Source organism: Amphibalanus amphitrite, unplaced genomic scaffold (genome assembly GCF_019059575.1).
Source record: "Amphibalanus amphitrite isolate SeventyFive unplaced genomic scaffold, NRLGWU_Aamphi_draft 000759F_arrow, whole genome shotgun sequence".
NCBI lineage: Eukaryota > Metazoa > Arthropoda > Thecostraca > Balanomorpha > Balanidae > Amphibalanus > Amphibalanus amphitrite.
The window spans coordinates 47,638-71,822 of NW_024882253.1; the positions used below are offsets into that span (position 1 = coordinate 47,638).

The 24,185-nt window shown below is 47.4% G+C and overlaps 3 protein-coding genes across 5 annotated transcripts; 1 reads left to right on the forward strand and 2 right to left on the reverse strand.

Annotated features, from left to right (window-relative positions):
- Window positions 1-499: 499 nt before the first annotated feature.
- On the reverse strand, window positions 500-11,428 carry LOC122365729. Of its 2 annotated transcripts, XM_043337189.1 has the most exons (11): window positions 11,099-11,428; window positions 10,407-10,685; window positions 8,850-9,071; window positions 8,412-8,580; window positions 7,724-8,103; window positions 6,044-6,260; window positions 5,581-5,762; window positions 4,854-5,102; window positions 3,198-3,304; window positions 1,741-1,882; window positions 500-1,523 (listed from the first exon to the last, which is right to left on the reverse strand). In XM_043337189.1, exons 1-11 carry the CDS (start codon window positions 11,271-11,273, stop codon window positions 1,363-1,365), a joined length of 2,283 nt encoding a protein of 760 aa, XP_043193124.1. In that variant the 5' UTR covers window positions 11,274-11,428; the 3' UTR covers window positions 500-1,362. The 2 variants fall into 2 exon arrangements, with proteins under 2 accessions (XP_043193124.1, XP_043193125.1); XM_043337190.1 differs by having other exon boundaries at window positions 10,407-11,128.
- Window positions 11,142-17,943, forward strand: LOC122365731. 2 transcript variants are annotated; one of them, XM_043337193.1, is made up of 5 exons: window positions 11,144-11,256; window positions 13,520-13,554; window positions 15,261-15,503; window positions 16,394-16,449; window positions 17,369-17,943. In XM_043337193.1, exons 1-4 carry the CDS (start codon window positions 11,253-11,255, stop codon window positions 16,445-16,447), a joined length of 336 nt encoding a protein of 111 aa, XP_043193128.1. In that variant the 5' UTR covers window positions 11,144-11,252; the 3' UTR covers window positions 16,448-16,449; window positions 17,369-17,943. The 2 variants fall into 2 exon arrangements, with proteins under 2 accessions (XP_043193127.1, XP_043193128.1); XM_043337192.1 differs by lacking the exon at window positions 16,394-16,449 and having other exon boundaries at window positions 11,142-11,256.
- LOC122365730 (eukaryotic translation initiation factor 3 subunit G-like) lies at window positions 17,930-23,515 on the reverse strand. The gene is made up of 7 exons (XM_043337191.1): window positions 23,358-23,515; window positions 21,269-21,306; window positions 20,780-20,874; window positions 20,193-20,495; window positions 19,545-19,671; window positions 18,882-19,122; window positions 17,930-18,025 (listed from the first exon to the last, which is right to left on the reverse strand). The coding sequence occupies exons 1-7, from the start codon at window positions 23,375-23,377 to the stop codon at window positions 18,010-18,012; spliced, it is 840 nt and encodes a 279-aa protein (XP_043193126.1). The 5' UTR covers window positions 23,378-23,515; the 3' UTR covers window positions 17,930-18,009.
- Between the last annotated feature and the right edge of the window lie 670 nt (window positions 23,516-24,185).

Consider the following 24,185-nt stretch of genomic DNA (forward strand, 5'->3'; position numbering starts at 1 on the left):
ACTATGCACTGTGTGATGTTTGCTGAGGCCTGAAATGTGCTGCCGAGAGGGTTTCCTTTAAATTTGTCGGCTTCACAATCGTATGTAACATTAGCAAGACCAAGTGTTCTCACTGAAAATTATCAATTTTAAGACGATCTTACGCATTTCGTAGGCATCCACCATTAATTATATCGTGATTTAGTCCAAGTGCAGCTAAATCGTGTGAGGCAGGCGTAATCAGTTTAAATGGTTAAATTGTCAATTTATTGTGTTGTCAATTGTGTGAGTTAGGTATTTGCAAGTAAACCTTTTGTGCAAGTATAAATTCCCAGGACACTCGAAGGTGAGTTAAGCAATGAAAAGCAGCTTTAGCTGTGGAACATTACATGGCTGCTATATATAATCATAAAAATTGCGGATGACAATTTTTCGGCAGCTTAGCTCACTAAACACCATGGAAACATTCAATAAGATCGAATCAGTTACTTCAAGCTCAATCACCACTCATAAAACCAACTTTCAGGTCGCTACGTCTATTTACATTGCAACATATATGTACAAACATGAAAGTGCGCCATACAAAAAGAATCGTATAGGAATAACACGTGTGATAGCATTGGTGTATATCTAATGCTTGTTCAGGGCCACCTTCGTACGCAGCAATTCATCACCTAACTTAACGCAGTACATGAGCACTCGACAGTTCATTCCACTAATACGTCCGCGGTTACGTCGAGTGGAGCTTATACATAGGTACTTCGATGACAGCTATGTTTATGAATAATGCGCGCAGTCGTAAAAACATCAATATGTGTGTTTTCACAAATAATTATTCCTAACTTACTGTATTTGATCCCGGATCAAATTCAGCAACGGAATCGAAACTCATACAGTGCTGGGATGCCTAATGCTGGGACTCCCAGCTTTAGGAGTCGGTTCGTTCTGAGGACAGCAGATAGTAAGCTGAGATTCCGCAGATTCTGGGCCTGTCGATCTTCCCTCAGAACAGCAGTCTCTTAGAAAGCACCATCGAAGGCGTTATCCGCTACACAACCTGGCTGCAATCGGTCGGGGTCCTGGTCTCCCGAATGGCCATCCTCGGATAGTTCTTACACACGAAAGTCACCAGGAGTTGGTCCTCAGATCACTGGAAACACAAGACCAGCGCAGTGAAAGGCGGCCAGAGGCCCCGCAGTCTTCACTGGCCTCGTTCGGTCCTTCGGTTGCTGCAACGACCGCCTCCGTGCACTGCTGTTCTGGCCGTTGGCAACTACTGTTCAGGTAATCTGCAGTTGATGTTGCAAGCGACAGTCGCAGCCGACAGCTGCTGTTCCTGCCCTACATCCACCGCTCCGCCCTCATGCAGCACTGTTCTACACATTACAGCAGAGCAGCCGCCGCTGTCAGCCAGGAGAGAAGCACTGTCGCGGCCGGTGCGAGCCGCGACCCACTGTTGTACTTGAAGTCGAACACCTTGAAGTACTGATCCTTCTTCTCCCAGGGATTCTCTCCGTCGTCAAAGTACAGAGGGCAACGATCACCTGAAATTGTCGACGAGATTTAAATACGTTCAAGAATAGGTGCAGAAGAGTGGAAAAGTAGAACAAGAGTAGAACTGACGAAACGAAATAAAGCAGGCTAAAACGTTAGCATATAAGAACATTTTAGGATACGAAATCCGATATTGTCTCATGTCTGAGTTTGTAGTTGTTTCTAGTCAAGCAGCTATCTCGACGCCACATCGCCGGCGCCACTCACGTTCTCGCTCGTTCTCGCGGAGGTCGAGGAACACAGCGGCGCCCTCAGTGTAGTTGGAAGAGTCGGCGCGCTGGTTGATGTTGCAGAAGCTGCCCACCGCCTGTGACATCTTGATCCGGTTGATGTCGGTCCGGATGTACACCTGACGTAAAGGTCAGGTCAGAGGTAACGGTCGACGGGCCGGGGTACGCGAGTGACAGCGGTGAGGGCCGCCTTGTTCGCTGACGGTGGGTGACAGCGCCGCTTTCCGCGAAATGTCAGACCCAAAGCGACTGACGCTATGTCGCTCGCAAGTCTCAGCGGCTTTTTCGTAAGGTGTTCATCGGTGGATTAGCAATGTGCTTCACACGAAGTTCTCAAGAATCACGATTTCCGTAGCGAACATAGAAAAGGAATGGAACAAACCAGGAATTATCAGAACGAGTACGCCTTAGCAATTGGAAGAAATGTCATCGGGCATGAAAACATCTCACTAGGCGTTAAAAACCAGTCTTACTAGGGCTGCAGCCTGGCCGATATTTACGAACATCGGTACTGCAATCGTACTGACGAGTTCCATGAACAGCACATTTCACTGTGAAATGTGTCAACATTTCACAGACCACCTGTTCGATTTTATGTGTGGATGTAACTTAACAGCGTCATAAAAACTTAAAAAACAAAAAAGCTTCGGTTGTCAGAAAAATTGGATTGTTTTACCACCAATAGCACTGACATGCAGTGTGGCACAAGCCATTTTACACACGGTGCTCCACTGATCAAGACCGCAAAAAGTAAATAAGATATTGCAAACAAACAAATAGTTATAATTTGATTTCATGGTGACAGGATTGGTGTTAATTTCAGCAATTTGGTATCCGACGAAGATCTACATAGAAATGCTGTGTGCCAAATGCAAGTAACTATTTAAGAAAAACTGATGGTGATAGGATTGAACAAGCCGAGAAAGTAAATGCAGCAAAAAGTTCGTTAGTCGTATTCGTAAATCATTAATTTCGTTATCGTTAATCTTGAATCGTTAATTTTGTTAGAAAATCGTTAATCGCATATCGTTAAATCATTTTTGGGAAAAAGTAGATACATAAACTACATACCTAACGATCTAACGACGAACAATCTGGGATTAACGATTTTATGACGATTCCAGAGCAACGATTTGCCAAGGGGCTGCATTTACTTTCTCAAATACCGATGCACGAGGCCCAACAACCGTATGACAACAAATGGCCACGGAATAGCCTACTTTGGTAGAAAAGATGCATGGCAGTCTGTCTGTATTGCCAGATTGCCATTGCATAGACTGGCACATACCAGACTTGTTTGAGAACACAAGGGCAAAAGCGAATTTGATACAGCAACATGGGCCTATATACCACGGATATAATGCTTTGGCTTTTCACGACGTGCCATCGGAACACTGATGAGTTTGACCTACCATGCCCTCCCTAGTTACTTACCCAGCATCTGTACTTGCTGATCGGGTCCAGCTCATCGTATGTGATTAGGTACGATCTCAGGTTCTCTCGCCAGAATCCCACGCACTGCATCTTGTAATCGGGGTCACCTGCGCACAACGATGTCCAGTTACTTATCATTCTCATGACGAATACATTTAATAAGAAACAAACATAGTAAGAAAGAATCGTTGAGTATACTCATAGAGCAGCCCGTGGAGTAAAAGCAGGGTCGATCAAAGGCATAGTTATAGCAGGGTAACAATGGCATCGAACTATGCCGAATACGATGCATTAACATTTCATTCGTTTAAGCAGCATTGATGGATATTGATCATGCATCGGAAAACATACGACCACCTGCGTTAACCCGCGCCCTGGTGGGGTCTGTTTATAACGCGACCTGGTGGGGGGGCTATTTTTGCCCCCCCCCTCGTATCTCCGAAACTACTGGACGGATCCGCAAAATTCAAACGGCGTTCGAAAGGCCTATCAAATTTGTCGAAGGAAACCAAATTTCATTGACCTCGGGGTCACCGATGACGTCACAGGTCAGGTCAAAGATGAAATGTTTCACCGTTCACGGGTCTGCTAGGGAATGCGCTATAACACCGAGGAAAACGCATTTTGTCGATAATCAGCGGTAGGGCGTCAGTTGCCTAGTAGATATGTTGCTATTAGAGGTCACTGACAATACCAGGTCAGGTCACAGGTCAGGTCACCAAGGGTCACAGGTCAGGTCACATGAGCCCAACTTTACTAAGGTTGTGTGATGCATGTTTTATGGCCAATTTTTCATTTCCAACTCAATGGTGTTGGTTATAAGACTATCAGGTACGGCTTAGGTCACTTTCTGGTGAAGTTCAGGTCAAGGTCAGGTCAAGGTCAGGCCAAAAAAGGTCAAATTTTAAAGTTGATAGTTTTGCATAAAATGGGTATTGATTCGATGCAGCTCGTCACGGGGAGTCTAATGGTGGTCTTTGTTTTGCGCTACGGGGTCTAGAATTGCTAAAATTGAGTTTGAAAATTTGACGTCATCAATTTTGAACAGTTTTTTCGCTATAACTTCGCCAAAAAACGAGGTATCAATCTCAAATTTGGTATGTAGATGGAAGGCGGTAAGGACTATCACATATATTCCGGTTTTTGCGAAATTCAAAAAACTTTTTTGGATTTTTCGATTATTATATCCAAAAAAATTATTTTTTTTTATTTTTGGGGGTCAAAATCCAAAAATTTCGAAAATCCGAGATAGCAGTTTTGTAGCCCTATCAATTCTACAGCTTTTATGTCTTTATCATTTTTCTGTATTTGCAAAGCTATAGGCCTGACAGCTCTTCCCGCGAAACCCTTTTTTGGGTCGAAAACGGCAGAACATGACGTCACTCTGACGTCATTTCCGGCCAACCTATCATAGCCTTTGGAAAAATTTTTGGTCACAATGTGTAAAATTGATGTCCGGGAGGGTACTGAAAGTTTGGTGACGATCGGCGCAGCGGTTCTGGAGATATATCGAAAAGTCTGGAGGGGGGGGGGGCAAAAAATAGCCCCCCCCCCCACCAGGGCGCGGGTTAAATACTCTGTACAAAATAAATACCATCGCCCCGCCAACCATGCACCGCCGCTATCTAGATACACTATCTAGATCTAGATACTGACTGTAGATGTCGTGCGGCCGTCCCAGGTAGTCGACCGAGTAGCACTTCTCGTTGTCGATGCTGATCTCGGTCTGCGCCTTCTGGCCCTGGTGGCAGGCGGCGAACTCCGAGATGACGTACTGACACTTGAGGTCGGGACGCGGCGAGTCCGTGATGCCGTGCAGGATGCGGGTGCGGAACTTGATCTCACCCAACTGGTCGAACTTGAACATGCCGGCCACAGGGCAGCCAATCGGCACCGGCTTCTTGGCTGTGGGAGGCGAAGCGGGGGGGGGGGGGGGGGGGCTGGTTACGCTTCAAAGACACCGTTTATGAAGGGGAACCAGGCATTAGATCTGGGGAAGGAGATTAAGCGCAGGTTAATGTCGCGATAAAGCTCTGAATCAGCTCACAAAATCTTATAATACCCAGCATGATACTAGTTCAGGTATATCGATCCTAGCGCCATCTACCAAATAAAACACTGCAGATCAGCCGACGTAAAACACCACACGCTGTGGACACCATCAACTTCCGATTACATTCAAAAGATCATTACCAGAGGATGTCGTCCAATTCATGAGTATTATCAGGTCGCTGTCTCTGACCAAATAGACACATATCCGCCCGGAGGTCGCCGTCTCTTCCCGGCAGCTCACGGAGGTATTTGACTTTTTGACGTTCCTTCTAGACAGATCTGTCCATCCAAACCACCCTCTCCGTTCACCCGCCGCCCCGGTGTCACTCACCGACCATGATGTTGTAGAGCCAGGAGCCGTCGGCGCCGATCTGTTTCACGCCGTCGCTGCCCTCGAACTGTTTCCACGCACACACCGTGTGGAATTCGCTCTGGATCAGCTCGCGGCCCCGCCGGAACCGAATCACGTTGTGGTGACGAGGCAGGAAGTCGAAACACACGTAGTCGGTCTGACTGTGGGCGCAGGTGCGGGGAGAACGAGTGAGCGGGGATGTTTAGATGATGGATGTGCTTTTATCTACGCTGAGCGTAAGTCTGGCTATGTGGGACGACTGGCAACTGAAACATTGCGTGTTACATTGATCAACCGAATTTCAAATATGGGCACACTCAGAAGCGTCGCTCGTTGATAGCACGCGCCGCAAGGCAATGCAGGCCCCGTGTTACTCTATATCGCTCACCATTATGATCAACCACCCCGCGCCTCTCACCAAAGGGAAGCAAGCCTCTCTCACCATCCGTCGATGTTCTGTCGGGCCATCATGAACCGGTTGCCCTGCTTCTCCAGACAGGTGTAGACGGTGCGTCGGTAGCGACCCTCGTCCGGGTAGTAGGTCTCGATCACGTGGGTCGAGTTGATGACCACGTCTGCGTCCGTGTTGGCTGTGTTCACCCACTCGCCGCTGAAGTTGGTCGGCAGGTTACAGAGCGGTGTGACCGTCTCCGACTTCACTGTAGAGATTGCAATCCCGGAACGTTTTGTCAATCCCGGGATCCCGAAAGTTTTTATTTCGGGATCCCGGGATCCCGGGATCCCGGCATTGTCACTAAATGTCGTAAGAGTGATTTCCTACTGACATATTTTGCGTCTTTAAGCTTACCACAAACAAAGAGGCAACCAAAAGCCATCCTTAGACCATGTCATTTGCATTAAAAACGATTGAATTTGCGAATAAAACGTTTCGATTTGATTAGCATTAGCATTTATTCCCAATTGGCCTTCATAAAACTGTGCGTCGACCAGATCGTTTACTAGACAGGTTCCAGCACATCCACGCCTCACTCACTCTTCGTCTACGCTACTCGTAGTTAGCGCGACAGTTTTAAGCCATTGCCATCTTGGTCTACTTAAAAACTCGCAACCAGTGTACGCCAAATTTGGCAGCTCCCTATTTCACAATGTTTTCAAGACGTCGCTTGGTCACTTCAACTCCTCCCGGTTCCGCTTTCATCACTAATGTCTCTCAGAATTTGCTCGTAAGTCGCTTTGAGAGCAGAGTCACTGACTGGGAGAGCTCCACTCTACCGTATTCAACGTCTGAATCAGTGAGCTCTGCCGTCACTTGCGTGACATCTGTGACATCTTTCTGCGACACGAGCTCAAAGACTGTCTTGATGACCTCCTTTGTTCCGGCCACGGACGGGCAAGTCAGAATCGCTGAACGATCTGTGATCCTGATAAAGATGTTGCAGCGCTGATGCTGCATTTTTTTTTGGCTTTCGGGACCTTTTTTCGTACGTATTTAAGCGGCTTAACCGCTGTGGGTGATACCCGAGAGCTACCAACACGGTCGATTGTGGACGGCCAATACGGGGTGCCAGCTAAATAGTTTATCTGCTTTATGTCACGCAGCACAATAAACAGTGTAAACAAGACTCGTGCAGCGGCTGCATTCTTTTTAAGGTGAAAACTGATTCTTTTCGGGATCCCGGGATTGGCAGAATTTCGGGATCGGGATCGGGATTAAAATCCCGCCGGGATCCCGGGATCCCGATCCCGGGATTGCAATCTCTACTTCACTGTAGGGTGAGAGGGGAGGGTAAGTGGGGAGAGGGAGGAAAAGGGGAACTGGCGGCTGGGGGACAGCTGCTATCGGGGGCCATCGAGCTCTGATAGGTATTGATTTCCTGGTCGGTGCATAAGATATCACGTTTATCTTTTCCCGTCTCCAGAGACGGCAGATATAGACCAGACGAAAAGCTCCCGTCAGACAGTACACCCCAACTATCGAAATGCTTGACATGCTAGCCAATTAGGGCGAAATAATAAGATACATTCACTCTGTAATCACTGCATCATTTTACCTAGAGCTGACGCTGACCTTTTCTACCATTACTCCGACACACCGTGACCCCACTCCGAGTCCGTCACCCATGACCTCACCCCGACCCGGTTCCACTCCACGCTGACCTACCGGGGGTCAGGTTGAGTCGCTCCGGACTGTCCTGCGGCGTCTTCAGCACGTTACACTCGGGCGTGATGCTCTTTCCCAGCAGCAGGTCATCGTCACGGTTCTTCAGGAAGCAGCGGTACTTCTCCTCCTTACGAGACTCCTTGGTGTTGGCCACGGCGAAGAAGTGATCCTTGCCGACCTTCCAGTCTCCCAGACAGGCGAACTCGACCGGGCCCTGACTGACGTCTCGCAGACTGTAGATGGGGTCCGTCTCGGGGCTGGGGTTGCCGCACTGTTCGGCGTAGTTGAGTGTGAACTTCTGGTTGGCGAACAGGAACTGGTTACCGAGCTCCTGGCACGATGTCAGTCGGTTGTCCTTGTGGGCGCACTCGCCGGTGAACCTGCAGAGGAGGAGTTCCGAGTTGATGTTATCGCTGTAAGGGTGTGCGCCGGGATCCTGCATTTGTATGACTTAACCGCACTTCATACACAAGAAAGACAAAGTGGTTACACGTAGCTAAAACATACGGAAGTCAATCGCTTCCGATTGGTTTATCGATCTGACTGAAATTTGGTGCATAAGATTGATCAGTTTAAATAAGGCAAGTAACGCAGGGGTAAACTGGGTGCGAAATTGAACACCAATGCTCTGTAAGCTTTACGTGCCAATTCACCCGGTGTGTGTAATACCACCCCCGGTTAAACTGACCTGAACCGATTCTGGTAGCTGAAGTGCCAGGTGCCTTCCAAGCTGGAGCGGCAGATCTTGGGACGGTAGTTCTCGTTGAACATGGTGATCAGATCCTGCTCCGGGTCGAGGTTCTTACACACCTGCTTCAGCGTCGGTTGGAACGAGTTCGGGAAATTCTGACACGCAGCTGAAGACGAACGGATTGGCTACCGTGAATCAACGGGGTATTTTTAAAGGTGTGACGTTACAAGCAGTAAAGCAAAAAAAAAACTAGCAACATTCAGCTTTAACCAAGGAGCAAAACGAGACGCTTTTGATAAATGGCAATAGTAATGAATATGATCATTCTCTAGAAGCACCATCCTATATCACGACTATATGTAGCTGTCCGTGAGCCATCGCCACAACCACCCAGTGTCTCCGCCCCGTCCTCCCCTCCCCTCTCCCATAACTCACTCTCGCGCTTTTCCATGACGTTTATTGTGCGGACCAGCAGCTGGACGCAGAAGTAGCAGTTGTCCCTGCGGAACAGCATCGTGTAGCGGTAGCTGTCCTGGTCGAGCTCCACGCACCGGCCTCGCCCCGACATCCGCACCGCGTCCAGCTCCGTGATCGTGTTCTCGCCGTTCTCGAAGCTGTACCACTGGTCCCGCATCACTTGTGGGATGGTGCAGTTCTCTGGTGGGAGCAAAAGGAAGGGTCGTTATAGGTACCGAAGGTATAATTCGGTGGTGGGCACAGGCGTTGGTAGGTAGTGCTGGTACTTGCAAAGGGTCGTTATGTAACGCCGGGATGTCGGGATGACCATCGTACCTTTATGTTGAGCGTAGGCAACATTATTGACGCGAAAAGCATTTAGTGCTCTGCTAATTAGGCAGCATGATTATCCGGCGATTACAATCCGAGGTAGTTATATAGTGTTGTACTGGTGGGTAGTGCTGGTATATAGTGCTGTGACTCTGACTAATGCGGGAGTATTCGTCGCGAACTACCTTCCCGTTGTTCGTGACGTTTTTATAGTTAAATACAGTTTTCTGTCGCTTTCGTGTCGTTGCTAACGGAAACCATTGTCAGCAATAACAATACCGAACTGAATAGACGGATCATGCGACAGACGCATAACAGCACGTTTGTAACAACAAAATAAGATGACAAGCGAGGAAATAAAACTGACGTTCATGCGGTGCACTATTCGTCCACCATCAATTTAAGTTCATAAACATTGCTTTGGAAACGCTAGGCTACAAACTGCAAAATGTATGTATAGGGCTCAACATAACCCGATGCGATGTTAAAACGGCTTGAGAAAGGTTATATAACCACCGTGCCCGAACTCTGTAAGCCGCTGCGCAGTCTATAGGTGAATATCAGCTGGCTGGTCAGTGGGCACGATACCCCGCCCTGAGAATGGGGCCACACAGTCGCTGTCTCACACATTAGCTCTCCCACTGCCACAGGGCGTTACTCCGAAGCATGGCTGGAGAGTGGAGATCCCGGCGCCCCTCCCCTCCCCATCAACGCCGGTAATGCGTCATCCCTGACAGACAGACATCTCTGGTCAGCAGCAGGCGTAGGAACGTGACTTATCAACAGGGGGAGCTCTGGAATGTGACGTAGCATGAGGCTGCTTTATATTGGGGAGACCAGCATCATTGCACGACATATTTTGTCCCGGCGTTCATGAGTTCCAGCAGTGGATTCAATGGGTTGCCCAGGGTGGGTTGCCAGCGGTACGGAAGACAGCTGAGGCCGAGGGTCCCCGTATCAGTTTGATCGAAGGACGAATTCAAATGTGGCGGCATGACGGCTTTGGGACACAACAAAGGACATTGTCCAAAGGCCCATATGAACCTAACTCAAACATGCTTTCTTTCAAAAGAAGAGTAAGAGCTTGAGAGCAGACCTGCTTTCCGAATGAGTCACAGACAGTCTGCCCCCATGCCACCTGATCGTTACTCAAGGTCACTGGCCGCGGGTACCCCTACCCCTCCGGTCACCCTCCCTACTACTCACGTGCAGTGGCGCTGTGGAAGAGCAGGACTCCCACGGTCAGCAGTAGCACCCACATGGTGTTGGCCATGTCGCACGGGTCCAGCCTCAGCAGGGCGCGGCACTCCCCCACCGGAAACTGACGACGGCTCGCGCTCGCGGCCGGTCGGCTCCGCTGTAACGGCTGCCCGTCGACACCTGCTGCCGCCTGGCGGCCAGGTGAGGAAACAGCGCGGGTGCCGCCGGCAATGCCGAACAGCGCACGTAGGGAGGTTCCAGCAGGTGCTCCACGGCCGGCTGGAACTGAGTCAGCGCAGAGGCGCGCACAGGACGAGACAGAGGCGGTCGGACAGAGGCGGCGTCAGGAGCGATATACGGAAGGCGTGCGAAAATAATGAAGGGCAATGGCACAATTGGAGGATCAAAATTGTAGTCGATCGACACTGTAACAGCAAAAAAAAAAAAAATCATCGTTTTGGCCCCTCAGACCGAATATAACTCAGAATCGTAGTTGACAAGGTCGAACTCCATGCTACTGGGCACAGTAAAGTGTAAAATAGTGCAACAAAACTAGCAAACCAACATCACCATCGGTCCAGTTCGCAAAACGTCGGCCGGCGAACCGTGCCATCTTTGCGTCACAGGCCGCGGCGCCTCCGCACTCGGGTCAGCACGGGCGTTTTCCTCGCTGTTGGACACGCTAAACTCGCCCTTACTGCGCGCGGGCGGTGAAGGTGAAAGCTGACGGTGGCGGCGGGGCCTTGGCTGGCGGCGGTCGCGAGCAGAGCGGACGACTGTGTGCTGCGGAGGAGCGCGGACGTCCCACCTGGAACGGACTGACCACCGCTGACGGACACTGGGACACGCAGAATGGGTGAGTGAGGGGGACATGGGAGGTGGTGGATGGTGGGAGAGGGACTGCACGGAGTGGGACCGTGTTCAAAAGAGGAGCCCCATAGACAAAGAGCTTATTAGGGCACCATATCGTTCAGGTCAGCCGGAGCCCACGTATTACGCGCCGCTCTTCGCACCCAGACAAGGCATTTGAACTGAGGATGAGAAGAAGCCAATCACTAAAGCCTGCGCGTAGATAATTTGAATGAATATACATGCTCACATAGGCATAAATGCACGGCTGAGTACGTATGTCTGACAATGTATACCCAGGTAAATGGCTTTGCCCCCAAGGTTTCCCCGAGGTCGAGTCACCCTCGCCACGTCATACCTATCGCAGCTGGTCACTAATTCCGTCCCATATATGGAGGAATATCGAGACAAGGGCTCCCAAACGATGACAAAATGTTGATAGAAGCAAAGCTAAATCGGGTGTATAAAAATTAATGAGAACTGAGAAGGTACACTTACCTTGTTTGCATGCCGAGCGTAATGTAACTGCGTTGCCACAAGTTCAGCTTCTAGTAAAATTATTACGCTTCAATATCCATAGCATTGCCATGTTCCAAAAGTTTCCCAATTCTGACATTTTTCTTCTTCACGCAGCTCCAAATGTCACGATAAGGCCATCGGGGTTGTTGTTCTATCGTCCGCTGCAGTCTCCGCGGTGAGGGTTACGTGCTTGTGACTAGTTGCAGTCCCGACGGTCTCGTAAAGTCGCCGCGGTTATTGTTCTATCGCTACATGCAGTCTCCAAACGCGCCGCTCAAGGCATGCGTTTCGTTATTTTCTATCACTTTTGCAACTGTCTGTATTCGTTTGTTTGTCTCGAAATTCGATGCTCGATACATGACACTCTATCTCGGAACGCGTGAAAAGTTAATACGTCGGCGTGACCAATATCGGTAGGTATTTCCACGAGCTGCAGCGCCGCACGTGGACAAACTCACGACCTCAGCTCACGAGTCCAATCCCTGCAGTTTGCAAACAACTGAGAGGGGATTAACGGCAGACCCAGATGAAACGATACTCGCAGATCATGTCGAGAAAAATGGGTTACAACTCCACCGGCCTTGAGCCTCTAAACTCTGATCCGTCCCCGTTACGTCTGCAATGAGGCTTGCTGTTGCGGTTCCAACATCAGTAGCTTTGTAGAGTCTTGTCATTGTTTTAAAACGTGACAGAACCAGCTCCCAACGGCAGCTCCCCAGAACCAGCTCTTCCCAAAGCAGTTCAACTACCTGTCTGACAAACTGTCTGACAAATCCGTCCCACTGGCCTTTCTTCGTGCTCATGAAACATAAACGTGAAGCCACTTATTTCTGAGTTCAAAACTTTTTCATTTTCGGCTACCGCGAAATGCATACAGGTCGTCGCTTCCAGGCACTAGCAACTGCTAGTATAAACCCCGTTGCATTTATTCGAGCTCGTCCTGACCACCCGGCGGCTCGGGAAAAGTTCACCCCGTGCTCGGCGTGGGAGGGACGGCCGAGGTCCGGTCCGGTGTGGGGCCGGGGCCCACCCGTACTGCCCAAATCAGTCCGGGGCCGTCAGAGGCGGACACAGGCGTCAATGGAGGAAAACTGGACCGAAAACTGGTCCGCGGCGGCCGTTGAAGGCTGCTGGCATCCCATGGGGGCTACGGCTGACTATAGAGACTAGGGTGGACCACGGAGACTACGGTGGACCATGGGAGACCACAGCAAACCACGAAGACCGTGAAAAACACGGATACAGCGACGGACCACGGAGAGAAAGGCGGACCGCTGAGACCGCAGTGGCCAGTGGGAGACCAACACTATCGTGAACAACAGATGGCTATAATTTGTGACCGCACCGCACCGCCGCGCCGTCGCACGGTTTGTCGGTCGGTGACCCCTGCACAGCGGTGCATGACCGGGCGGTGACCCCTGCATTCATGCAAGCTCCGGTCCTAGGGAGCATCTTGGCATCTGCATCCCATTGACGCTCCTACAAGTCTATAACAGGTCAGGCCAGCCCAAAACTATCCAATTTTTTACGTGACAAATGCAATTAGACATAAATAGTTGGCGCCCCGACCTCTGAGCGCATTTACTTTTGTACATTACATAACTTTCATTACATTTGTACATACATCTTTTGCAAGCCGTCAGAACTTAGCTATAAAGCAGCAAGACAAGGACAACATTGGTTTGAAAGCTCCAGCTCCATTTGGGAGTTGCAAAAGCCACAAAGTGATGATATCCGTCTCTCTTTTTCAGGCCGACTAACGGGCGCCTGGATGTTGCTGGCTTTGGTAAGTCCACTACGGAGCGATCAACAATTGCGCCCGCTACCGCAGCCTGTAACAACCCTCAATCCCAAGCCACTGGAGGCTGTATGGATCTAGCTTTAGGAGCGCTCTTGTTGTTCCAATATCTGATTTAACCATGTTTGATCGACACTGATTTCTGTTTAGCAAAAGTTTGTGTCACAAAGCACCATTTATAGTTATACAACCGCTGTGAATCGATGCTGGTCATACTAAAAATACGCCCAAAAGCTCATAGGTTAATCAGGCTTCAATTAAGAGAACAGTGCACACTACATCTTATCTACAACATATGTAAATATTGAATAGATGGTCAGGTGCTTGTTGTGTCGTGCGGCTGGCCGCACACGAGCTTACACGTATGAATCTCAGCGGGTTGTAAACCTTAGCGCAAGCGACCACAGGACATCTCAATGGCTTTCGTCCCGTCACTTCTAAATGACTAATGGACCTGACTTCTGAGGTGAAGCCTTAACACCAATCCGTCTCAAAACTCGTAAAACAAACAGCCACATGAATTTGAAGCCATCCAACATTTCTGGCTTGGTGAGATTCACACATCAGTTTATCTCGCGGTTCATAGCTCAGCCTAAGAGGATTATGCCTTATTGGTTGGTAACCGAATAGCTCATGTCCACTAAGCTGGGCCAGCATTTAAAGGAAATAGTTCACTTTCACGAAATTATTTTTTTTGCAACGGATTTATGATTTTTTATGTTCAAAATAATCAGCAAAGAAAATAAAACCTTTTTATAACAAAATATTATTTTCTATATTTTGATATAGGAAGAACTTTTCAGTTTCTGTAAGGCACACGCGATCCAGTATAAAAAGAGCATGGGTCCCGAAAATTCTTCAGAAACAGAGAAATTATCGCAGCCACCGGCATTTGGGCGATCTGCTCGATCTGATAATGTTCCCCTGAATGTCCTAATTGATCAGTACGAGAATTTCTCTAGAGTTCTCGTAGATAATTTCTCTAGTTTCTGAAGAATTTTCGGGACCCATGCTCTTTTCATACTGGATGGAAATATATGCAAGGCACACATCCTCAACGCAAGACACCTTTTTCGGGACGAGAAATAGAATATCTTTGCCTAGGGTGATCGTTGGGCTGTAAAAGCTCCTGATTTATGCTCGTCTCAGCCCAAGCTACGGAACTGCTATTCCAGTTCAAAACCCATGTTAAAAAGTGAACTATTTCCTTTAAGGCACCTACATACTACACGAGCAAGACCAGATGCCACAGCTCGGATTGTCACCGGGTCTGACTGCGCGATAAAACTGCAGCTCTAACCACCCTCCGCTAACATCCGGTCGTCTACTGTCTAGAGCAGCCGACCAATGACAGCGCAGGTCATGCCCCCGCGCCGGTGACGTCACGGTTGGCTCCCACCCTCCACGGTCCCTGACCTCGGCACAAAGGACTGACGGTGGACAAGCCTGAAGCCTTGAGGCAGACATGAGCCAGGACTGCTCCACTTTTGAAACGGACGGCACTGTCCCAATGTCGGACAAGAGCCCCCATACCCCCAACTTTTCTTTATCCACATACCTAAAAATGTGTTGACGAATCGTAACCAATTCATGGCTGATTCATGATAAATTCAACGGACTAGGCACGTGTGACTAATCACAACGGATTTCGCTATTTCCATCCCACCCAATTCTCACCTCTGGCCGACCGGCAGGCGGGCTGCTGCCTGGCCGGTGACATGATGCGCAAGTCGATCGTGTACAACCCCAAGACGCCTGACGTCTTCTACTGTCCGCTCTACAAGCCCAAGTCCTTCGACGACATGCTGGTGAAGTCGCGACCGCTGAGCAAGCTCTGCGAGTTCAAGGGTCGGCCGCTGCCGGCCGATTACAAGTCGGACTGCTACGGGGACGTGGACGAGACAGAGTTCGCCTGCGCCGAGAAACATCGTATCCTGGTGAGAGGGCGGGAGAACGCGGGGAGAGGCAATGAAGGAAGGGATGGAGAGATAGACCGGAGAAGAGGGATGTAGACGGAAAAGGCAGGGGAAGAAGAGGAGGCAGACGCAAAATGGTAATATTGGGGAGGCAAAGATTGGGGTTCTGTCATCTGTGGAATCCAGGGGAGACGTTGGATGCGGAGAGGGCGACAGGCATTGGACTGGGAGAAGGATAGAAGGCGCGGATGACATGGAAGATAGACTAGGAAAAGTAGATACAATGTAAAAGTGAAAAAAAGGAGATAGAAAGACAGTCAGGGTCCAGAGATAGCGGTTACTCAATCTGTGACGTTTTTTTTGTGTCATCTCTTTACTCGAAACATAGCGATCACCGTGTCTGACATCCATTTGTTTAGATATGAAAAACGCATGTAAGTATCGAGAACATTCGCGCGAATTCCAGTACCGGTGTGCCTAACCAAAGGTTTGATTTTTTGCGCAGAGCGCTGCTTTTGATATCGCTCGACTCACACTCAGCAGCAATCAATATTGTATCGCTCGGCGCTCATCTTACGCCCTAAACGGCTGCCAACATTGAACCGCTCAACTTACACCCATAACAGCTGCCAAAATGTGTAACGCTGAATGTATAACCCCTCAGCAATGGCAAGACCATAATCATTTATCATACCCTATTCATCTAATCTACCGGCGGCAATTCAGGACCCTATTTGTGTATTTAGTGTTACCTTTCCTGTAACGGCTACCCACAGTTCAGTGTAACACTCCCCCCCCCCCCGTGACCCCTGAGCTGTGGCCACTAACGCCCATGTGACTGGCTAACCTGGGCCGGCGCCGCCCACCCCGCTGACCCGAGCTAACCGGGCCCGGTGCTCCGCCACTTACAGCAGCGGCTGCAGTCGGAGGAGGAGGCGCTCAACGGAATCTGGGACGGCCAGTAATGGTAACTAACACGACCCCGGCCGCGCGGTGACCTGACCTGACCTGACCTGGAGGAGGTCACTGAATGACCTGAGCATGGACGGACACGATAAAACTTGACTTGACTCGTAACAGACTGGGGACAACCGATAAAACTGACCTGGTGGACATAAAAGACTTATAAGGGATCTGTCCCGGCAAACATTAACCCCCAGATGGCCCGACCTGAAAATAGACATGACATGACCTGACCGATTTACAGACTAGCAATGATCCTGCTTGGTGGATGGAGCGACATCAAATGACTGTGTTACCAACATTGGCTGACCGCGTTCACCGGACGATTGACAACGTAGCAACACTGCACCTACATGTCGCGAAATCATTACGCTAAATGCAGATACAAATGACTATTAACTTAGTAACTAACTGCAGTTGACATAGCCGAACTAAAATGATGCAGTACCTACAGTTAGTAACGATACCACGGTGACGACTGGACATTTGACTACGTTACGTTACCATAGTGATTAGTGTCTAGTGACATTGGACGGACACTGAACACGTGGTAGTGGACGCTTAGAGCACAGGCATTGGGCAGTAGTGCTAGTCGCCTTTAGCGTATTAATGGTGTGCTTACCTAGTATGGATTGACCATACATTAACGTGATACAGTTTGCGAAATGAATACATGCGTTAATGTTCACATTCCTTGCTGTATAACGTGATGCCTAACGCATATTGATGTAGATAACTGCTATATGTTGTGATTAACACATTTACATTTTCACCAAACCCAAAAAATTGGCAAGAAGTAAATGGTCTCTGCAACATACTACTACATTTACCACTAAGCGCTAGTAACGTCGCAAAATTAGCGCCGAGAGCCGCCTAATACTACACATCGCGCCCCCTGTCCTCACTATACCAAACTGCTGCAGATGAGGAGAAACCCTCCGGGCGCTGAAAACGCCATCGACGTGGAAGACGAGTTCGTCTACAGCTACTACGGTTACAACAGCCTGTGAGCGAGCCGGAACAACTTCAGCCTGCACCAGCACCGAACACGGCTAGCGGCGCCGGCCGACCGCAGCGCCGCCTGCCGGACCGACCGACGCGACACCTAACGCCGGCGCCGCGAGTTGTGTTCGACGTCCGCGCCGCGCCCCGTCGGGAGCGTTGCCGCGGACGGAGTAGCGTCCCACAGTCTAACTCGGCAGCGACGGGCTGCCTCTAACTGCCCGACACAACCCTACTAAGGCGATACTTGCCGCTATACTGTAACCTGTCATGGAGCGAGTGATTCTGTTGATCTATTTGTGAGATGAGATTCTGAAGTGAGAGATACAGCTGTGATCAAGGGTTTGAACTGACACGAACTGAGCCCACTTGGACGGATTTTCGTCAATGTTTTTGCAGCTTGTGATGACTTTCAAAACAATTATTAATTCAATAATTTAATTAGCATCCGATGTAGCATAGTCTTGTGAAATACATAAACCTTTCACCCGAAAAACCTGTATTGATTCCAATTAGGTCGATGCATATACATTAAAAAAGACGCGCGTTGGTTGAGAAGATCCTATTTCTCTGACGGTCTGAAAAGAAAGAGAAAGGAGATTGAATTAATTGTCTACAGATTGTGCGTTTACTTGGAAGTGAATGTAGTAAGTCGAACGACACCGATTACGCAATAAATAGTACCGATTTAAATGAAAGTCATACTAGTTAAACAAACAAAATAAAAATCAATGATGTCTTCCATTGTGGAAATCGAGGAAATTGCAACTGTACCAAATGAAAATTACAGTTCTGTATATAAAAAAAAAACACAGCCTACATATCTACTGTCCCGAAAAATAAAGACTCATTGCTCCAAATAACGGAATATTACATGTAAAGAGAGTGAAATGTTCAACACAACACATAGTTAGAAGGCAAGAATATTTATAATTCCCGAATGCGTGCCAAGCAGTGAACACACAGAGAGTCTGACTTGATAGAACATGTTTTCTTTCCCTCTGTTTATAGAGGGCATAGATAGCTTCTAATGAATCAGCGACGATGATTTCCTAAATAACCTAAAGGCTGAAACAGACTCTTTCCGCTGTCCACATTCAGGAAATCGCATGCGAGAGCCTATTCAAATACATTATAATTCTGCCCGCATCAATTCCATGCGGGAGGTACGTACGATTGATGCGATTGTGCTTCCATGTATTTGAATAGGCTCTCGCACGCCATTTCCTGACTGCGAAAAGAGTCTGTTTCAGGCTGAATTCCCAGTCATACCAATTCAGTTCAAAGTTCAAAGAGCTCTGATAGCCGAGAGCTGAGCCCATACACACCCATTCCGCTATCAGCCTTTTCTGTTATAGCGGAGCCTTGGTTATAGCTTGGTTATAGCATACTGTCCCTGTTCCCTTCCTCATCCCCAGCACGTGCTGTACTCACTTGGACCATTCCACCTTGAGGATAAGGTGGTCGTAGCCGAAGCCGTTGATTTGGCGGATCGCCTCCTCGGCGTGTTTCTGCTCGTGGAAGCTGATGAAGGCGAATCCCTTGGAGAGGCCGGTCGTCTTGTCCTTGGCCAGGTAGGTGCGCGAGAGCCGGCCGAACGGGCGGAACAGGTCCTCGAGGTCCGACTCGCGGGTGCTCTCAGACAGGTTGGTGACGCGGATGGTGGCGTAATCGTCTGCGGGGTCACACGGATACAGTCACACACGGCGGGAGGTGTGGTAGATAGGCGGACAGATACGACAGAGAAGAGACAGACCTGGGTTAAATGTCATTCAATACGAGGTTAACGTTACCGGTATTTTGCTTTCTGAAATCCATAATTGAAAACACAGTCTGTTTACTCAGAAATAAAACCCTTTATAACATAAAACACTCATCTTATATTGAAATCGATTAAGCCTACACAGGGCGAAATTTAGGCACAATAGAAGTATTTATCAAACATAGATCAATAGATAGTCGGCGATCAGTTAATCCGACTGAATTCAAACATGATCTCAAACGTCATATCTCCCCCATTCAAAGCCCACAACACTTTATCCACACCATCAGCCGGTCAACGACAGACCGGCCCTCTGACCGACCACCGCTCCTCACCTCTGCCCCGTGAGTTGGCCATGCTGACGCCGCCGCTCCTGGCGCCCTCCTTCATGAAGGGTGGCACGTACTTGCCGCCGGTGGAGGTGGACATTTTGGTGCTGGTGGCCTCCTCCTCCTGTTTTACCTGACAGACGGTACGCAGAAATGTGTCAGAAGGATGACCACAGGAAAAAGGAATAACAGGAATACAAGTAACATAGGCAAGTGCAGATGCGCACATCAGACGCGCAGAAAAAGTATATCGCACAGCAGAGTACAGGCGGATACCACCACTACAGCAGCGGAGGCATCGCGTAAGCAAAATCGGGAGAGAACATGTACCTAACAAAATTGATATGGTACAAATTTTAGCGGAAAGCACCCCGCATGGTCTTACGGATAATAATGATGTAGTAATTTATCGAAACATCCCGAAGGCATTAATTCTGACTGAAAAATGAAATGATGCCATTTACATGGAACGAGTAGACGGCGACAATAAATGCAATTTTATCACGTCCGGCGTCAGCTGAAACATCATCAATCAATGCGAGCCTCTGATTTCAGCTAGGATTAGTATTTCATCGGTCTGCGCTAAATATGTCTCCCAACTAAAGCCACGGGACATCACAGCAAAGCTCTTAGAAGAGTAGAAGAGTCACTCACCTCCTCCAGGCCTCCAATCTCCTTGTATGGACACTGTGATGTCCAATGGTCGCCCTTACAGAAACGACACTTGAGCAGCTGGCCCTTGCCCTGCTCCTTGAGCTTGGCTCGCATATCATCATTGTCGTCCTTCTCATCTTCATTGGACGTGATGAACTGCATGCTGACCTCCTCAGCCATGATGGTGGTGGCCGTGTTGGGGCCCGGCTTGTCGTCCTTGGACTGGCCGAATTTGGCCCATACCTTGCGCTTGGCGACTTCTTTGGAGACCTTGCGGTTCTCCACTTTAATGGTGGTAACCGTCTGGGGGCGATTGGGAGGATGAGTGTAGTCCAAGGAGTGGGGCGGACAAATAATGGAACTTTCCACCACTGTCTGTGTTTGAAGGTGCACTTTACAGGGTGTGATAGATCAAAAAGAACCATTTCACTTAATTTCGACCACATGAGGTATATGAGCACAGATCTTCCATCAGAGCTTGTTATCAAGTAATTCCTTAAGTACTTATATCTTCCTTTGAGACTAAATATTAACATGCTGGTATTTCAGGACGCTTGCATGTGGAAGAACAGGATGCTGTGACTTACCTTTTCTTTCTTGTCATCATCATTAAATCTGTATTCTGTCACAATTTTGGTGCCATTGGGAAGGTATTTGACTTCAGTAGGGGGAAGTGCTGGCTCTGTAAACACAAATTTGGGAGCTTAAACACAATTTATAACAATGATAGTAATTGGAGCTTTTACTCACATCGCCTGTACCTATCACAGTTTCCAATTCCTGGCTACCAAGATTACCCACTATGCACTAACCCGTTCACATGCCCAAAAATACCTGTAAAAAATACAAAGTTTGCATCAGGACTTTGTTTAAAAGTGCAAGATGTAACTTAATATTAAGAGATGGATACTTCAAAATGCCTGAATGGATTAACAGTTGAGCACCTAAACCAAAACAAACTAACATCACAAATCTAGGCATTCAATAAAATATGTACGTCAACTGGGTACCTAAATGTCACATGGTAATGTCTTATGAAGGGAATTTAAAGGTCCACAGACCTAAATGCCACCTACCTTCATTTTCATCGATGTCATCAGCCCAAGAAGTTGTTCTGAAAGAAAATGATGACAATACTTGTCATTATATGAAATTGCCATTGCCTTTAATTATACAAACAATAATAAATATGAAAATATTTATGAAGCTTATTCACACCAATACATACCTATTTGCTATGATATCATGTTGTAAAGGACCACAACATCAAGCGAAAAAGCTTGCAAAAGGAACACTGAAAATTTGCATGAGAAAGTACAAACCAGCTAAACATTTTGCAAAAGCATATCATGCCTGCACTTTTAATATATAAACAAACACAGCCACAGTTTGAACAAGGCTGGTTGCTGACAGGCCCTCTCAATCTCCACAGTTCAACATAGGTAATTCATGGGTGGGTCAAGACCTAACTTAGGCCTTGAACTTATTACACTATTCAGGTCAACACTAGTTCAGTTCAGTGCCTACAACAGGGGGCCTGCACAGCTAAATACAAATTATGCACTGCACCACAGCAGATCTGAAACACACTATGACAACTGGGTGATGGGCCATTTGCAATATTTACAGTCTGTCATATGAATTATATTCAACACACTGGCCATGTAAAATTTTGAGACAATGTCATGATCAGCATTCCCAGCCTTCAATATTAATATCAATATGAACCTGGACTAGACTGCAAAGAATATTTACAGATTCAGTAGGTCACTGCACCACATCAGTGGGGGAAACTGTGGTCAAATCTTCTATTTTTGGAAGGACCTTCCATAAATGGGTATGCATTTTCCAAAAATGGAAGGCTTCCAAAATTGGAAGGTCTAATCTCAGTGTTCCCAACTGTGATTCACATTCTTTGATTTAAGTTACGGCCTTTTTAAATGTGTAACATTAATAGTTGATTTTGCCATTTATGATCATTGATATAAGGAGAAGCAGCAGTGCTAGTGTTGGTAATACAGGCATGCTATGTCAATGTACATAGTGATATAATAGCATGGTGTCCTGGCGCACTGCTCTCTTTTTCTACTTCTAGAGGACACATAGAAATTCAGAAGAGAAAACAGCTGGTCAATAACCAACCAGGAGGAACACAGCTATAGCCCTGACAAAAAATGGTTTAAATTAAACTTACTATTCCTCATATAAATTGAAGATTCATGCTCCTTCGATAGAAAGTAACACGAAAAACGGCGCAGCAACGCCTATTTAATTCGTCCCATATTCCGGAAAAAACATTGAAAAATGACGAGACCTCCACCCAAATGTTTGGCAAAAGCCTTAAAAAATTGAAATCAACCACACAATATGCTAATAAATGCAGAAAACGGCAACAAATACAAGTTTTACTCGCCACTACACTCCCGAAACCGCCGCACTCTGTCCAGACAATTCCGCACTGTAAATAAAGTCGGCGGTATCGAACAAGCATGGCCCGTCACTAAAGTACTTTTAAGGATATTTACTTTTCGTTTTTGATGCTTTTTGCTTACAAAATGTTTGATAAAGTCTTATAAAACCATCGTTTGTCGGTAAATTTTTGTCAATTTTCCACGACTCATTACTTTGAAAAATTACCTAAAATACATCCACGCTGGGATTTAGGCATCCACGCTAGATTATGGACACTTCACTATGGCGAATAGAAAGCGACCAGGGGCGATAGTCGCATTTGCCTCATGTTCGGCGGAAATCGGTAAGTTCCAACATATGCGCAACATTTTCTATATTTGGGTACGATGACGTCGTCAGCGTACCCATTTTTGGAAGGTGCGTACCCATATATAGAAAATCCTTCCAAAAATGGAAGGCTTTCTAAAAATGGAAGATTTGACCACAGTTTCCCCGACTGACATAGGAACCAAATGAAAGCTTCCGCATCTACAAGATAACAAGAGCTTGTCAGGCTTTGCAGTCTGTCTGGGCCGAACCATGTGACACATCAACACACATTGAAATTTGATTGCACATCATTGAGCGGGCAAATATGAACTCTACCCTGCAGCCTTACTTTTCTCCATAGCGTCACAAAACATTGCCTTGAAGGGGCATATGGCATATGGCAAAAAGCTTGAATATCACACATCTAGGTACACCAACACTTACTCTTTCTCGAGGGAAGGCATTTTGAATAAAACTGTATTTAGAAGGTAGGCTTTCTCTGGGTTTACAAGACGGTTAGGTCACCGCAAAAATTGCATTAATATTTCCACACAAAAATGGCAATGAGAGATCACACACGCGCACACGCGAATCGCCACACCGCGTTGATATGCGCCACATTTGGAGGCATCGACAAATACAGCGCAGGAATAGTTGAAGGATAAATGCTACCATATTTTTCTATCACTTTGGCAAAATTCAGTGAATTTGTTCTTTGATTACATGTGCAGAATCAACCTGTTTGAAAATGCATCTCTAGTTGAATATGAAATAAGTCATTCATTTTTTCTACTTAAGAATATTTCTTGTCATCGCAGGGTGATGTGGTTCTCCGTTCAAGTCGTCAGGCTAGTGGTCGACAGCACCGAGACATTAGTTTTACGGCTTTTCTCTTATATCTTTCCTGCTTTCCGATACTAAGGCATATATAAAGATTACCGAGAATATATCGCAACACATTTTATAAGCCGAAGCGCAAGATAAGGATTGCCGTGAATTGTATTTGTTTCCTTGATAGTTTTTTTCTTTGCTATGCTGTTTTCCTCTGCTCAGCTGCCAAATTCAAATCAATCAAGACCAACAAAATACATCAAAGTAATTATTCATAATTGCTTGCGATGGCAAATACTATTTGAAAATTTCTGAAATTAAGTTGTAAATATTTTTGACTGAGAAAGTTTTAAACATTCACAAGATACATTTATCAATTGATTTTTATTTGTAGAGACCGACGACAATGATTCGAAATCATCTCAAATATGGCGCACTTAT